The sequence below is a fragment of the Carya illinoinensis genome, chromosome 8 (assembly GCF_018687715.1).
Source record: "Carya illinoinensis cultivar Pawnee chromosome 8, C.illinoinensisPawnee_v1, whole genome shotgun sequence".
In the NCBI taxonomy this organism is placed as follows: domain Eukaryota; kingdom Viridiplantae; phylum Streptophyta; class Magnoliopsida; order Fagales; family Juglandaceae; genus Carya; species Carya illinoinensis.
The window spans coordinates 17,914,175-17,932,099 of NC_056759.1; the positions used below are offsets into that span (position 1 = coordinate 17,914,175).

A 17,925-nucleotide genomic window follows, 5' to 3' on the forward strand; every position below is an offset into this window, starting at 1 on the left:
AGAGGGATATTGCCTTATATGTTGAGAAATGCCACACATGTCATCAAGTGAAGGACGAGCATCAAAGAGCTGCAGGTATGCTCCAACCCCTCCCTATTCCTGAGTGGAAATGGGATGACATCACGATGGACTTTATAGTGGGTTTGTCAAGAACGCCTAGTGGAAAAAATTCTGTTTGGGTGATTGTTGACTGGTTAACGAAAAGTGCTCATTTCTTGCCTGTTAATAACACCGACTCCTTAGGTAAGTTGACCCGCTTGTATATTAAGGAGATAGTGCGGCTGCACGGTATACCAAAGAGTATAGTGTCGGATCGAGACCCAAGGTTCACGTCGTAGTTCTGGAAGAGTTTGCAGGCAGCTTTGGGTACTAAGTTGAAGTTCAGTACTGCTTACCACCCTCAGACAGACGGCCAATCGGAGCGCACCATTCAGACCCTTGAAGACATGTTGCGAGCGTGTGTCATGAAATTTCAAGGGAGTTGGGAAAACCATTTGCCGCTCATAGAGTTTGCATATAATAACAGCTTCCATGCGACCATTCAGATGGCTCCCTATGAAGCTCTTTACGGGAGGAAGTGGAGATCGCCCTTGTGTTGGGATGAAGTCGGGGAGAGTAAGATTATTGGACCCGAAATAATTCAAGAGATGCAAAGCCAAGTCCGGATAATCAGAGATAAAATAGCGGCAGCTCAGAGTCGCCAGAAAAGCTACTCTGATACCAGGAGGAGAGAGTTATCTTTTGAAGTTGGTGATTGGGTTTATCTCAAAGTCTCTCCCATGAGAGGTGTTAAGCGTTTTGGTAAGAAGAGGAAACTGGATCCGAGGTATGTCGGTCCTTTTCAGATTCTGGAGAAGGTAGAGCCCGTCGCCTATAGAGTTGCTTTGCTAGAGTATTTTGGGGATATTCATGATGTCTTCCACGTATCATCCTTGAAGAAGAGCTTTGGACAACAAGAGCCACGCTTCGTCGACCCAGAGGGTATTCAGTTGCAACCGGATCTCACTTATGAGGTTGTTCCGTCGCAGATCATAGATTGGAAGGAGCAACAGTTGAGGTCCAAGACGATACCTTTGGTTAAGGTGGCGTGGGGAGATCCGTTAGCTCAAGACTTCTCTTGGGAGCGAGTAGCGGACATGAGGGAGCAGTACCCACACTTATTTGAGTAATGAAGATACGTATCTTAATCTTGGTCACAGTTGGTTTATGTGATTTTATGTGGCTTGCTTTAAGTTGGTAGTTGATCTTGCAAATTTCGAGGACGAAATTTGTTTTTAAGGGGGGGAGGATGTGATAACCCGCTTTTGCGTGTATTTTCACTGAAGGGTTGTTTTTAATTTAATTAATATCTTGGTTTATTTATTTTAAATTATTGCGTTTTAAAATTGGTTTTTATTTGTTGGATGTTGTGTTTTATTTAATTAGTCGTTTTACAGTTTTTAGTCTCGTTTTCGGCGGATTTGTTTTGCTTTCCGGAGTGAGGATTGGACCTCATTTATTTCCTACATCTTTTCTTTTCCCTTTTTCCTTTTTCTCTTTTTTTTCTCTTTTCTTTCCTTTTTCTTTTTCCTTTTCTTTTTTCTTCTTCTTTTTCCTTTTCTCTCTCCCGTGCGCCGACCCTCTCTCTCTCTCCTCTCCCACACCGGACTCAGCCCCAGCCCCGACCCACCACCGTCCGGCCACCGTGGTCGACACCACCCCCGCCGGTCGAACCCCCTCCTACCGGTGCACCACCCCACCGAACCCCAGCCGCATCCAGCCAGCTGTTTGGCCGGAAAAAGCCCAAGAAGCCCCACGGTTTTTGCCACGATCCGCCGCCGTCGCTCCACCTCCGGCCACCACCTCTTCACCACTTCATCACCGGTTCCTTGCCGTCCTAACCCACCCATTTCCGGCCTCTAATAGCCACCGGAACAGCTCCCAAGAGCTAGCTTTCCATTTTGAGAAATCCGGCCATCAACCACCGTTTTCGCCGCCACCCACGGCCAAACTTCACTTCCACTAGCTTCATAATCATCCTTAGACCATTCCTTATCAATCCCAAGCCTTGGTTTGTCCCCATTCAAAAGTGGGTATTTTACAACCCACGGCCACAGTGAATTTTCACTGTTACGTTGCTTTTTCTCTGCCGTTTGCAACGCCGCAAGCTTTCTAAAAATACCGTATAGCACTGTAAGTATTTTCCAAACCTTACTTTTAGATTTAAATATATTTTTCTCATTCAATAAATTAATTGTTGTTGGTTGGTTGATTCTAGACTGAGTCTGAGGAGTTCGAGGGTCGGATGGATTGAGGACAGAGTGCTTGGTTTTGCTTGTTTGTGTTTGCTTGATTATTTGTGCTATGAGGTGTGAGTTGCATATTGGGTTTATGTGCATATTGTTTTAATCGAGAAAATCCTGTTTTATTGGCGTAAATGGTTTTTGGGTGCGTGTGTCTCACAAGCCCAAGCCGAAATGGGTTATTATCTCGGTGGAGCTCCTCTGGTCACTCGGGAGTGGATAAAACTGAGTGACATCCCCTGGGTTGTCGCAGGGCGACGACCGGATCGCACGTTACGATAACGCTGTCGTGTCGACTCCGTGGTCCCTAGAGTGGCGGGGACTAGAGGATGGCCTGGCCAGGTACGCGCGGGGCGCGAGTCTGGGCATCACTCGTTTAGGTGTCACATGCGTGGTCGTTTCCTGCGGTGTGGCACAAAGCCAGGGCATGCGGATGATCCCTAGGAGAGATCATGGTACATGCATAACCGGATTGTTTTTATGGTTTTTGGATGTGGGCCATTTTCTGGAAAAATGGCGATGCTTGGTTTCCGAGGTTTTTGATCCATTTTCTGGAAAAATGGTGGTTTGGGCCATTATCTAGGATAATGGCGAGGCTTGGTTTTAAGGATATGTTTTTGTGGGCCAAATGGGCTTTTTTGGCGTGCGTGGTAAAAATGTGGTTTTTGCGGGACATGTGCATTGGCTTTTCTTGCATCCATGTTGTTTGAGTTTTATATATTTTTATCTAGTGGTGTTTGGAGTTTACTTACCTGCGACACTATTTTTGGTACCGTAGATTTTGATGCAGAGATCGAGGATGAGGAGGAGGAGGCTGAGCCCGAGGATGCAGTTCTGCCGGGTTGCTGATGTTATGTTTTGTATTTGGTTTAAAAATTATATTTGTGTCTTGTAATATTTATTTATGTATGTTTTGAATGGTTTTGTATTAAACAAGAAAAATTCTGGTACTTAGTTATTGACTTGCTTTTCGCTGCGTATTTCTCGTGCACATTCGTCGCTTCTTCACACACTTGGCACACGTCGATAGGATGATGACCTGTGATATCATCATCTAGACGTCTCGATATCCCTGTGTTCGTGCGTGAGGATTTGGGGGCGTCACATTAAATACGATTGAATTTGAGGCTATACGATCCGTAGACTTTTAGGAATGGATTCTTAGCAAGTTTAAGGTCATTCTCGGTACCAAACTTTAAGCAATGGCTAGTTGCTGATTTAAGGATATAAGTTAAGTAGATTCAGGAATGATTCTTGTTGAGTTGAGGATATAAGTCTAGGTGATGGAAATGTGATAATGGATCACTTGTACGTTTGAATGATTTGTGGTGTTGGCTAAGAGTACATGAGATCGATGAGTAGTAAAGGTAAGTACATATGGATTTCGGGGAGTGTTGGTTCTAGTCTCATCCATTTTTAGCTTGGTTGGAGTTGAAGAGGAATCTGTGTGGTAATATTAAATTCAAGAGATTTTGGCTCTGGGTAGTTTGGTAAGTTGAACGGCATGTACAGTCGAATCGGGTTACCCATTGGGATGATAGTTTGAAACGACTATTGTAATTATCTTGAGAATTAATTGCGACTTGAAGTTATAGGAATTTAAATTGGTGAGGCTATACTTTTCTTTGGAGATCAAGTATCCAGTTGGGAGAATTGGAGATATGGTTATTTAACTTGAAAGAGATCGTTAGGTCACCATGTGTGGTGTATGAAGTAATAAAGCAATAGAATCCATGAGTGTTGTTTAATAGTTTTTGATGGATTGAAGATTTAAACAGTATGGCCTGTCTTGAGATTTATTTGTGAAGTGCTATGAAGGAATTAGTTGTGCTAAAACTATAGTTTTTGAGAGTACAAGTAGGTGGGTGAGTTACCAAGAGCGTTTTGATTATGTCTAGGTGATGTCTATGGTAGTTTATAATGAGATTGAAGTATGAGATATCGGATAGAAGTTATAAGCGCTCTCGTTGGTTGGCCGAGAAGGACTTGGGCCTTTTCGAGATGTTCCTTATCTTTAGAAGAGACAGGTGAATTTTGGGATGGAGTTATGTGTTTTCAAATTGGGGCCTAGAGGTTGATTAGTACTGGTTTCCGTCATCAATCAATGGATGTATTTTTACGGAATGTTGGTTTTCGTTTAGGGCGGCGATGGCCAATTGAGGAACGGGTGGAGATTTATGGTTTTTTTTTTTAGGGATATGATTTTCTATGGAAAGGTGGTAAAGCTTTTCTTGTGATTAGGTGTGGATTGAGCTTATACTTCATGATATTAATTTTTGAGGACATAGCCTATATGTATTTTGGTGAGTTATCAGAGTGCGCGCGAAAGCATGATTTTTGGAGATTCTTATAAGTTCAAATTTTGTATCGATTTTGAAGAATTAGTAGTGATTCAAAGTTTTAATGGAAGATTAATCTTTTGGTCGCACAATTTGGTTTATGGATGGTTAATTTTGGAAGTGACTATTAAGTTACCAAAGTTGGAATAGGATGAAAATTCGGAAGGTAAAGCAAAGGTGTCGCCGATATTAGCAATTTATGGTGTGAAGTTAATAACCATTGGTTTTGTTGGGAGTTGTCGATGTTATGTATCTCTCATATATGTTCTTAGTTGTATCTTGTATCTGTTTGGTGCTGATGGTTGATCTTGCAAATTTCGAGGACGAAATTTATTTTTAAGGGAGGAGGATGTGATGACCCATTTTTATGTGTATTTTCACTGAAGACACTTTTTAATTTATTTAATATAATAGTTCTTTTATTTTAAATTATTGTATTTTAAATTGTTTTTAATTTATTTGATATTGTGTTTAATTTATTTGGTCATTTTACGGTTTTTAAAATCGTTTTCGGCAGATCAGTTTTGGTTTCCGGAGTGAGGACTGGACCTCATTTCTTTTCCCTCATCTTTTCTTTTACTTTTCTCTTTTTCCTTTTTATTTTTCCTTTTTCCTTCTTTTTCTTTCTTTTTATTTCTTCTCCTTTCTCTCCCACGTACGCCGAACAACCTCTTTTTCTCCTTGCCGTCGCCGCCTCTTTGACCGCCCAATTCTCGCCGTTCGGCCACCGTTTAGTGCACCACCACCACCATTCTCTTCCCCTTCCAACAGAGATCATCCCCACCAATTTTCAGAGCTATCGGACCAGCCGTTAGCCACCGTGAGCCGCCGGAAGTCACTGCACCTGCTTTGTTTTTGCCCCTGTCGCCGATTGCTTTCGCAGCCCAGAACCGCCGCTCACCGGCGACGTGGCCTACACCACCCAGCCAGTTTTCTTCCCCTCTCACCGGTTAACATCCCCACCAAGTTTCACCTCCATCCGAGCCACCGTTAGCCACCACGAACTCCTCCAAGCCATACGATTTTTCACCGTTTTCGGCACCGTCGCACCACCTCCGACCACCATCTCTTCACAGCTTCTTCCCCTACCTCTTGCTGACCTAAACCACCCATTTCTAGGCTCGATCCGTTGCCGGAGCAGCTCCCACGAGCTCAACTCCGTTCAGCCCCTTTTTGGCCTTCGACCGACATTTCCACCACCACCCACGGCCAAAACTCGTTTCCTTTAGCTTCATAAATATCTCAAGACCTTTCCCTATCAATTTCGTGCCTTGGTTTGTCCCCGTTTGAAAGTGGGTAATTTATTACCCACGGCCACAGTGTAAATTACACTGTTACGTTGCTTTTCCTCCGCCGTTTGCAACGCCGCAAGCTTTCTAAAAATACCATGTAGTACTGTAAGTATTTTTCAAACTCTACTTTTAGATTTAAATATATTTTGCTCTTACAATAAATATTTGCTGTTGGTTGGCTGATTCCGGACTGAGTCCGAGGAGTTCGAGGGTCGAATGGTTTGAGGATGGAGTACTTGGTTTTGTTTGTATGTGATTGTTTGGTTATTTGAGCCATGAGGCGTGCGTTGCATATTGCATACATGTGCATTTTATTTAATTTGAGAAAATCCTGTTTTGTTGGCGTAAATGGAATTTCGGGTGCGTGTGTCTCATGAGCCCAAGCCGGAATGGGTTATTATCTCGGTGGAGCTCCTCTGGTCACTCGGGAGTGGATAATACTGAGTGACATCCCCTGGGTTGTCGCAGGGCGACGACCGGATCGCACGATACAGTAACGCTGTCGTGTCGACTCCGTGGTCCCTAGAGTGGCGGAGACTAGAGGATGGCCTGGCTAGGGACGCGCTGGGCGTGAGTCTGGGCATCGCTCGTTTAGGTGTCACACGCGTAGTCGTTACCTGCGGTGTGGCATAGAGCCAGGTGTGCGGATGATCCCTAGGGGAGATCATGGTGCATGCATAATTGGATTGATTGGCTTGATTCAGAGGCACGCGTAGGGATGGTGGTGAGCAAGGATGGTGGTAGAGTCCCGCCTGCGATTCCCGCCTACAGTGCTCTGATGGTTTGGTTAATGGGCTATTATCTGGGATGATGGTGAGGTTCGGTTTTGAGACTTTGTGATCCACTTTCTGGGAAAATGGTGGTTTGGGCCATTATCTGGGATAATGGTGAGGCTTAATTTTAAGTGATATGTTGTTGTGGGCCAAATGGGTTTTTGGTGTGTGTGGAAAAATATGGTTTTGCGGGACATGTGCATTGGCTTTTCTTGCATACATGTTGTTTGAGTTCTATATGTTTTTATCTAGTGGTGTTTGGATTTTACTTACCTGCTGCACCATTTTTGGTACCGTAGTTTTTGGTGCAGAGTTCGAGGAGGAGGAGGAGGCTGAGCCTGAGGACGCGACTCCGCCGAAATTCTGAGTTGAAGTTATGCTTTATATTTGGCTTTGAATAATATTTGTAGTTGTAATATTTTAATATGTATGTTTTGAACAGCTTTGTATTAAATTAAGAAAAATTCTGGTACTTAGTTATATGACTTTGCTATCCGCTGTGTGTCCCTTCGTGCACATTTGTTGCTTTTGCACACACTTGGCACACGTCGTTAGGGTGGTGACCCGTGATGTCATCATCTGGACGTCTCGATTTCCCCATGTCCGTGCGTGGGGATTTGGGGGCGTCACATGCGAAATGCAATCAGGATGAACGCAAAGATTTATGGGACCATTTGTGTAGTATCTTAGGGGTAGGGGTGCCATGGATGGTATTGGGTGATTTTAATATTATAAGAGTAGATGATGAACGCATTGGGGGGAGGCCGAGACCTTTTAGTGCAATGGAGGAGTTTAATGGATGTATTAATAGATGTGGGTTGATTGACTTCAGATTACATGAACGCCAAATGTCTTGGTGCAATGGCCAATCGGGTTTGGCGCGAAGTTGGGCAAAGCTTGATAGTGTACTTGTGAATAATTTGTTTTTGTCCAAGTTTGGCGATGCCTTGGCTAAATTATTAAGTCGAAAGTCTTTTGATCATTCGTCAATTATTCTAAGCTAGTTTTCGGATTTGTGTTGTATGGCCCATCTCCTTTTCGTTTTCAGAATATGTGGATCTCACATATTGATTTTTCAAATATTGTGGACATATGTTGGAAGGAACCGACAATGAGTAGTAGCGGGTTACTTATATTAACTTAAAAGGCAAAGCGCTTGAGGAATAAATTTAGAAGCTAGAATAAATGTGTTTTTGGAAGAGTAGATGGGATTATTCGGGGGTTGGAGGAATGAATTGAGACTCTTGAAGAGGTTGTTACAATCAAAATTTTCTATGGAAGTGGAAGAGGAATTTTTGGTGACTAAGGCAGAACTAGAGGTCTGGAATTTAAGGGAAGAGACTAGGTTGGCACAGCAGGCAAAAAATAAGTGGAGATTAGAAAGAGACTAGAATACAAAATTCTTTCATGCTATTGTTGCTGAAAGGAGAAAGAGAGCTTGTGTAACACAAATGAGACTTCCTAATTGGCGTGTCCTGGACTCCCCATAAAGAGTACATGAGGAAGGGGTTTGACATTTTGAGAACTTCCTTTCGCAGGAAGAGGTGGTTGATTTGCCTAGCCTGGAACATTTGTTTCCTAATATATTATCAGTAGTTGATTGCAAGAATTTGATGGTGGAACCAACGGAAGAGGAAGTCAAAGTAGTGATTTCATCGATTATTGCAACAACAGCCCAGGGCCTGATGGTTTTGGGTCTTCTTTTTACTTGACTTGCTGGAATTTGGTTAAAAATGATATAATGGCTACTGTTAAGGAATTTTTTCAAGGTATGAAGTTGCCTAGAATGTATAATGCTTCATTCATTGTTCTTATTCCTAAAGTAGACAACCCACAAAGCTTTGATAAATTTCGACCTATAAGTCTTTGTAACATCATTTATAAGGTGTTTTTTAAGCTACTTGTTAATCAGATGCCTGGGGTTCTTGGAAGTATTATTTCAGTTGAGAAGGAGGCATTTGTGAAGGGCAAAAATATTTTAGTTCATACTTTAATGTCTCTCATAATCATTTGATTGGACATATACCACAAGGTAAACAGTTTGACACATTCAATGACAACTCATTTAGTGAGAACACTGAATTGTGTGGAACCCCTTTGTCAAAGAAATGTGAAAATCTTGATCATGACTCAATGTCTCCACCTCCAAACCACAGCTCGGAGTTCTTATTTGAGTTTGGTTGGAAAGTAGTCACAATTGGATATGGATGTGGATTCGTGTTTGGAGTTGTGTATGGGCAAATTGTGATCACAAAGAAGTATGATTGGTTTACGAAGACTTTTGCAATTGGGCAACCGACATGAAGAAAGCTGAACTAGTGGAGCCACAAAAATTAAGTTTAGTCCTACATGTAATTTCCCTAATAAATAAATAAACAATTCCTTGCATTGTGTCTAAAAACAATGACATCACTTTTCTTTTTCTTTTTTTTTTTTGCCTTTATATTCCCTTTCTTTTCTAGAGTGCAATGGGAATAGATGATTTTTTTGGAGGATGATCTGCTGCTCAATTTCTAGTATTGCTCCTATATATATATATATATATATTTATGTACTTTTAGATGAAAAAAAAAATGGTTTACCTCAGTTGAGACTTTAAACTTGCTTCTTCTTGTTATATTTCTTTCATATTATATATATAGGTTTTGTATTATTTGCACAAGCTCAAATCAGCTACTATTGTAGAGTGTGAGGAAAATTAAGTAGGGACAAATCTTGGAAAAGTTGGAATTTTAGGCGTATTACTATTGTTTCTTTGCATCGTATAATCAAATTAAATGTCCAACGTGAAGAGTTATTTTATACCACATGATAAATGAAAATGAAGGTATCAAATTTGTTATAATTAAAATAAAATTCAATACATATAAGTACTTTGTACGTATTTAGGTTATATATAATTAACATGGAGACTTGAACTTCATCTTCATTTTCATCTTCATCTCCTCCCTTCACAAATATGTTGCCAAGAATTCATACCCATATAATTGTTTTGCACTCAAGAGTTGCATGTTACTATTGGGGACCTTGTTCTAGTCCCCAGACATTAAGGGTCCACGGGTCTCGTGTCGCCTTAAGATGACCGAATGTTCCTCATCGTCTTGCTTGGTCTTGGCTAGGATATGGCAATGAAGGGTTCCTAGGTTAATGGAGGTATGGTGTTTAGTGATAGATTTGATGATGATAATGAGTTCGGGTGATCTAAGTAGTGAATTTGTGTGTTTGATGTAATGTGGAACGGCTTGATGGTTGCCCTTGATGTTGGCAGCACTTGGGTGATGCTTAGGGTTGGTATGGTGAAGTATATCTAGGGTTTTGGGTGGTGGCTAAAGGGATTACGAAATTGGGAAGTGATGTATTAGGGTTGGAGTCTAGGATGGGTTTCTAGGGTTTGGAAGGTGCTTGAAAGTGCCTAGGGTTGCTCCTTGACTTTAGGGATTGGCTAAGGTAAGATGAAGAAGATAGGATTTGAATATGGTAAGAAGATGAAATTGGATGGTGTTTGAATGACTCTAGGGTTGTTTGTAGAGTTCATGGATTTGGAGATGGAATATAGTGCTTGTATGATGGGTTAGGTGGCTAGGGTTTGATCCTAAATGATAAGATCGATGGGAGTTGTTTAGAACTTTGAGTTTGACTAAGGCAATGGATATATTTCAAATTTGGATGGATTGGAAGATGGAAGATGAGTTCCAAAAAGGTAGGAAATGATTTAGGGATTATGATAGTTCGGCTAAGGCAAGAATGGAGTGAGGGATTTAAAGTTTGAGTGATTCTAAGAATTGAGTGAGTTTAGAGATTGGATTTTCTAAAATGATGGGATTGAAATTTGAGTTTGAATTTGGGAAAGTGGTTGGCCGAGGATGGAGATGAAGGGATAGGATGGGATTTGAAAAATGAGATGAGGATTCCTAAAATGTAGGAATTATCTTGTGGGAATCTAGGGTTTCGGCTAGGATTTGTGAAAATGGAAGAAGGGCGCTTTGGGAAGTTTTGGTTGAATATGGACCATGGGAAACAAGGTGGGAGACGTGTGGTGTAGGGAAAATGAATTAAAGTTAAAGAAATGATGAACACGGTGGAAGGATACAAAGAACATGCATGAACAATATGAACACAAAGGATAAAACTCAACAAGGGAAGATGAAGACTCTTTTTGGTATATATTAATATTTTGATAAATCAAAGAATAAGAATAATAAGTCTTAGGATATGTTTGATATGCAAGGCAACATAAGAACAAATAGGAAAATATATGAACAAAGATATATGGAAGAACAAAGATAGATAGATAAAGAGATTCAACACCTATTCATGAATTGCAAGGTGATGAAACAAAGATAGATAAATAGACAACACCTATTCAAGAATTACAAGGTGTTAATCCTCTTCTTGAGATTCACGAATTGTACCCAAAAGAGTTCAAGTGCAAAAACACTGAAAGTATTCACAAGAACACACCAAACCGTTCCACAAAGCAAAATATGCCAAATGATAAAAAAATACAAAATGAAATGCCTAAGGGTCTTATTTATAGAGCTTACAAGTTAGAAACTCCCAAAAGGCCCCTATCATAAAAAATTAAATAAATAAACTAAAAACAATAACATAGTGATGGACGATGGTGGCCCGTTGCATGCCAAGGCCCATGGATGGGCCATGGTGGCTCATGATGTGCACGACATGGTGCAGTGTATGGCTTGATGGGTGGCACGACCCCATGGCTTGTTGTTAGGCATGACATGATGCCACGCATGGGCTGCTGTATGGCACAGCTGCATGGCATGGCATGGGCCATGCGTTGGTCTGGTGGTCGACACGGCATGGCGCTGTGCGTGACCTATTAATGGTGGTCATGACATGGTGCCAAGTCTAGGCCTGATGGTGGGCACAGGTTGGTGTCGTGCTGCTGCTGTGAAGCCCAATCAGGTGGCTTGGACGGTGGTCCTGCATGGCCAGTGCTGGTGGCTTGGGCAATGTGCATGCATGGCCCAAGCTGACGATCTAAGCACTTGGGCTGCAAGGCGCGGGTTAGAGCCGTATGCTGGATGACATGCTTGGTGGGCATGCCACTAGCCTTGCGTACAAGGCACGGGTTGGAGCCGTGCGCTGGATGGCGTGCTGGTGAGGGTATGCCACTATCCTTGTTAAGTGGTGTTGGGGCGCGCATGCATGCATGCAGGTGCACACTTAAGGGAATGCGCAGTCCTACATGCATAGTCTGTGCGAGGCCAGTAGCCTCCATGGATGCCTGCTATGTGTCAAGGCATGCAAGCAAGCTAACCATGTGACTATCCTGGGCATGCCATGGCATGCTAGCTGGGATGTCCTGAGCGTGCCATGGTAGGAGCCATGACATGCCTACGGTATGTCTGTGCAGCTGACATGAGTGTGCCATGGCATGCTAGCGATGCTATCAAGTGCGTGCCATGGCGGGGGCCATGGCCTATCTGTGGGGCTATCATGCACGTGCTATCAGGGGCCATGGCATGCCTGTGGGCATGCTGATGGGTGGCTGGTGTTGGCCATGTTGGTGGCCTATAGGACTGTCAAGGCAAGGCTCGTGGGGCTGTCAGGGCATGCCAACAAGAGTGTCATTGAGCTATTAAGGTTGAACCATGGCTTAGTCAAATGAAAAGATGTGAGCCATGTTCCAATTAACCAGTGTCATTCCCGCAATCTCCCTAGGGTCTACACTAAACCTCTAGAGAAGTCTTCCAAAGTTAGGCTCGACCCCATATGTGGATTAATCTCGGATGTCCATGCATGTTTAGGATCATGTCCTAGGGCAATTTTTGTTGGGATCTCGACAGTTACGTACCATACGTGTGACGTCTCCAACTCTCACGTACGGATACGTGAAAATCGAGACATTAGGATGATGACAATACGGATCACACGTCCCATTGCTAATTATCAAGTGTGTGTACATATAAAAAATATACAATAAAAATTACACAACAGATAAATAAAATCAGTCAACTAAGTATCAAAATTGTTTAAATACAAATTCCCTTAAACACAAACATATCAAAATATTACAGTTAACCAATAAAATATAATATAAGCCAAAATACATAATTCAAAAGTGGGATAACAATTCCCAATAAGTAAGCATAGGCACCAAATCACTCATCTATTTTGTTTTTTCATTATATTTTAAATTCATTAAAAATTTTAAAAAATAAATAAATAATCATAATTTTTTAAAAAATATTTACTTAACTATTAACTAAAAATAATTAAAAAAAAAAAAAGAAAAAAAAGGAAGGTGTACCACCATCTGTAGCCTAAGCAATTTCCAATGTTGATTGGTCAAGTATTTGATGCGACGGTGGCCATTTCTTTCAAGCCTCCAATGACACGGAGACGACTTGACGTGAAAAATGAGATTTTTTAACTATTATTTTCAACGGATGTGAGGCGTCCGTCGAGAACAGGACAGTTATTGGTCCCGTTAATTTTGTAAGCTGATCAGACGACTTGACTTGAAACAAATGGTTCCTTTGCTAGCTGGAATCCGGCTACCGTCACGTATAAAGCCTTAAGAAAAGCTGTGTAAATAAGAAAATCGTTAAGAAAATCAGTTTAATTAATTTAACCAAAAAGATCTGTGTAAATAAGAAAATTCTAAAAAAACAGTTTGACTAAAAATTAAAAATAAAAAAAACTACTTAAGAAAGCCTTAAAATAATTTATAAATATTAAATAAATTATAAAATAAAGAAAAAGAAAATTTAGCACCGTGCAAAAATTTTGAGTTAAAAAGATTTTTTATATAATTTTCTAGTTAATCTACTTTCAAAAAATTATATTTTTTAAATTAAAATATTGAAAATATTAAATAAATTCAAATTTTTAAAATCTAGAATAAAACAAATCTGCGCGAGGAAGAATTGTTTTTAACTTTAGGATTTAGTTAAAAAAATTGTCTTTTTAATTTTTATTTAAATTGATTTATAGGATTTTCTTATTTACACAATTTTTTTTAGTTAGATGAATTAAACATATTTTTCTTTAATTCTTAATTTAAATTATGTTAAAGTTCGACCTAGATTTTTTAAATAATTTTTTGTGAAAATAAATTTTTAAGCCTTGTTTAGGTATAGAGGTTTTTATAATTTTTTAGTTAGACCGGTTTTTAAAAACAATTAACTTGGAAATTATCAAGATAATTTTTTTTTAATTTAATTCTTCTTGTTAAAGTGATTTTTCCTCAGTTTTTTAAGTTGAACATAGATATTTTTTAAATTATATTTTTTTAATTAAATATATTTTCACAATATTTTTTTAAAGTTGAAATTTAAAAAAAAATTAATAAATAGGTTGTCATCTCTATTAATTGATTTCCTGCCACGTGTCACGTGCTGTAACACCTGTGAACCACCAACTGTTCATGTTTTTTTTTTGTTTCCCTTGTTTCTTTCTTTAGGTCTTTCTTGTTTTAAGGCATGTTCTTGTTCTCTTCTCATATAATAATTTAAGATAAATTGTTTTTTAACAGATATAATAATCTAAAAAGGTCCGACTCACATATGAATTTAAACTGCCAAAGGCAAAGGCTATTTAAAGTAGAATAATTCTATACATCAGCTACTATTTATACTGTACATTATATATTTATAAGTTTTTATAAGATATAAAAATGTGTATTTTTTATAAAATATATAGATATTTTTTATAAGATATAGGGATACTTTTTATAAGATATATATATATATTTTTTATATGACAATTAACTGTCTCGACGTACGCCTCACTTCGAATATGAAGAAACTCGGAAGAGATGATGTCGAGGAGGAGGACAAATACTTGTCTCAATAATAGGAAGTTGCTTATAAGTAGACGAGATGATAAATAATATATCATTCCTTGAAAACAATTTTTGGAGATTTTTGAAAAATGTAATGATATACAAACAATTTTACAATTAATTAATACAAACACGTCACTTTATTAAAAATGAATTTTAATTTTACAAAATTACCTTTTATCTATTTATAGAGTTCCAAAATAATTGTGAGATGGTATTTTCATTTTAAAAAATCACTATTAGATGTTTGGTACAATTAACGTATTATTTATTATTGTGAAAGAGACGAACTTGGAGTATACTCATTATTAATTTGTAATATTATAACAGTAACAAAAAGTTTTAGTTATACTTTAAAGAGAAAATATTGGGAGCAGTCACTATTTATCACTGCACACCATACACCTTATAAAAAAAATATATATGTTTTTTATGTTAAATATTTTTTTAAAAAAATTATAATATCATTTAAAAATACTTTCTTAAATACTAGAAACCAAAAAAAAAAAAAAAAAAAACTGGTAGAAACCGGTCCTGATGATTTCAACCGATTCTGGCATTTGTTCAATCACTAATCGACACCCTTACAACAAAGAGTCATACTACTCGGCCGCTTGCTTGTTACTACTCCCTTATACCGCTTGAAATGGCCTCACCACTTGGCAGCCATATATTTATATTAAAAAAACTGATTTTCATATATTCCTCTCTCAATCCATACAAAATAAATGAAAATGAAGAAGCGAATCAGTCTGAATTACCGTCCAAGCTACCGCCCTCTGCAGTGTCTGCATGTCCATTTTTCTTCTCCAAATTGACCTCAAGCCAAACGAAGAATATTTTTTCCGTCCAAGCAACCGCCGTTTGCTTATCAAGAGAACACTTAGATCTATGTCTTATCCATTCCTCCTATTTTTATTTTCTTTTAATGTTTGGGAAAAATTAAACAAATGGTACAGGAAAAACCTTGACCATATCATTTCATGTCCAAAGCGAAACATTCCATCAAAATATCGTCAAACACACTAACCAACGGTTTTGAGATTTAGGTTCATATTTTTTTGGTTTTAAACATTGGATAAGCATATGCTTTCTTCTCCTGCTTTGGCCTCTCATCAAAATTGCCCACTATCCTCAAAATCAAGATTGCCAAATATTGAGGAACAAATGAAAAAAAACAGAAAATGAAATCACCAATAGAGATTAAAATCTCAAAGATCACCGACGGATTCAAACTGATCAGATCCGTCGAAAGATAACAATTACAAAAAGTTTTGGTTATAATTATCTTCAATTGTTGTTTAGAGCAAAAAAATAATCGGTCATGTGGTTCATGAATCTAGTGAGGGCCATGCCATTATTTGGTAGTTGGTAATTTGGTACGTATGTAGTTTAAGAATCACCTTGGGTAGAACTTGATTTGAGAGAATAAACGACTTGACCCTTTTTTTCTTTTTAACAAAACGACTTGAGACTTGAGAAGATGTTTAAGATTGATTTAGAAAATGAGATGAAATGAGAATTTTGTGAATAATATTAAAATAGTTTGTGAATAATAGTAAAATAATTTGAGTTTAGTATTTTTTGAATTTAAAAAATGGGAGAGAGAAAGTTGAATAAAATATATTATAAATTTAAAATATTGTAAGAATATAATTTTATAATATTATTTTTGTTTGAAAAATTGAAAAAGTTAGTATTATTTTTTATTTAAAAGTTTGAAAAAATTATAATGATTAGTTTAAAAATTTTGTATTTAAATTATATTTAAAAATAAAATAAGATAAATTTCATCTTCTGTCCTAAAATTTGAATTATTTGGAAGAATTTTGAGACACGGGATTGCGAAAGAAAAGAAATTGTTTTTTTTATTATTATTATTATTTGTTTTTTTAATTTCACCCGGCCCTCGGGCACGGGGCACGACGACAGCAAACGACTTGACTTCATGGAAGAGAACAAGAGAGCTGAGAGCATGAAGAACTGCTTATTTAACCTCAATAAAATGCTCATCTAAAAGAGTGACATACTAACTTCAGAGCATTACATTATTATGGGTTTATCGCTTTCTCTGACAATCTTCTTTCGCCTTCTTGTTTTATTCACGTTGTTTTATCATCTACTTGTTGGCTCTTTTTGTGGTGTGCAGCCGCTGTGCCATGATGGTGAGAGGCTTGCCTTGTTGCAATTCAAGGAAAGCTTTATCATCAATCAATCTGCATCTTATTATCAGTTTGCGTATCCAAAGGTTTCCTCGTGGATGCTTGAAAGCAGTAGTACTGATTGCTGCAGTTGGGACGGTGTTAAGTGCAATAAAGACACTGGTCATATATCAGCCTCGATCTCAGCAGCTACTGTCTTCAAGGTTTTCTCAACTCCAATAGCAGCCTCTTCCGCCTTGCTCACCTGCAAAACCTCAATCTGGCCAACAATCACTTTATGTCTTCTCCAATCCCAGTTAGTTTTATACAGCTTTCAAGGCTAACAAATCTCAACCTCTCTGCCTCTGTATTTTCTGGCCAAATCCCTACAGAATTTTTCGAGCTCTCCAAGTTAGTTTCCCTAGATCTCTCGTATAATTCGATGTTGAAGCTCCAAAAATTTGGCCTAACAGGTATAGCTAAAAACTTCACAAACTTGGAAGTACTATATCTTGACAATGTTTACATATCATCCAACGTACCTGATATCTTGGCAAACTTCACTTCTTTGAGATCTCTATCTCTATGACAGAGCGGCTTGCATGGTGAGTTTCCCGGGAGAATTTTCCATCTACCTAATCTTCAGCTTCTCTATATAGGGTTCAATAAATATCTCACGGGACATATCCCAGAATTTAACAGAACCAGCCCCCTTGAATCATTGGAACTTGCACACACAAACTTCTATGGTGAGCTACCTGATTTGATTGGTAACCTTAAGTCCTTGGTTGAATTTAATGCGTTTCAATGCAATTTCTCAGGAGAAATACCATCTTCACTTGGTAACCTCACCAATCTAAATGTTTTACAACTTCAAAAAAATAGGTTACACGGTTCAATTCCACAGTCACTATCTAGGCTTGCAAGTCTTAGAATTTTGTCTGTAAGTAGAAACCATTTGAGTGGCACAGTGGAGCTTGAGTTGTTTGTGAGACTCAAACACCTCTCTGCTCTCCTGCTATCTGGAAATGATATTGCATTGCGTACAAAACTTAGCAGCAACTCAACCATTCCAAAATTTATGGCATTATCTCTGGGTTCTTGTAACTTGGATGAGTTCCCGGATTTTCTAAGGAACCAAGATCAGTTGGAGCTATTGGATCTTGGTGGAAACAAAATTCACGGCCAAGTTCCAGAATGGATGTTGAATATAAGCAAAGAAACTCTCAGGGCTTTAAATCTAAGACAACTTTCTCACCAGTTTTGAGCAACTTCCGATTGTACT

At 38.7% G+C, this 17,925-nt stretch overlaps 1 protein-coding gene across 1 annotated transcript in view; it reads left to right on the forward strand.

The window, feature by feature from the left end:
* LOC122274479 (receptor-like protein 50) overlaps positions 1 to 17,907 on the forward strand; it is a 29,815-nt gene extending 11,908 nt beyond the window's left edge. Inside the window, exons 2-4 of the mRNA XM_043083516.1 lie at positions 16,649 to 16,864; positions 16,972 to 17,113; positions 17,462 to 17,907. Of these exons, the coding sequence (XP_042939450.1) occupies positions 16,649 to 16,864; positions 16,972 to 17,113; positions 17,462 to 17,907 (804 nt within the window). The remainder of the gene's footprint in view (positions 1 to 16,648; positions 16,865 to 16,971; positions 17,114 to 17,461) is intronic.
* The last annotated feature ends 18 nt before the right edge of the window (positions 17,908 to 17,925 follow it).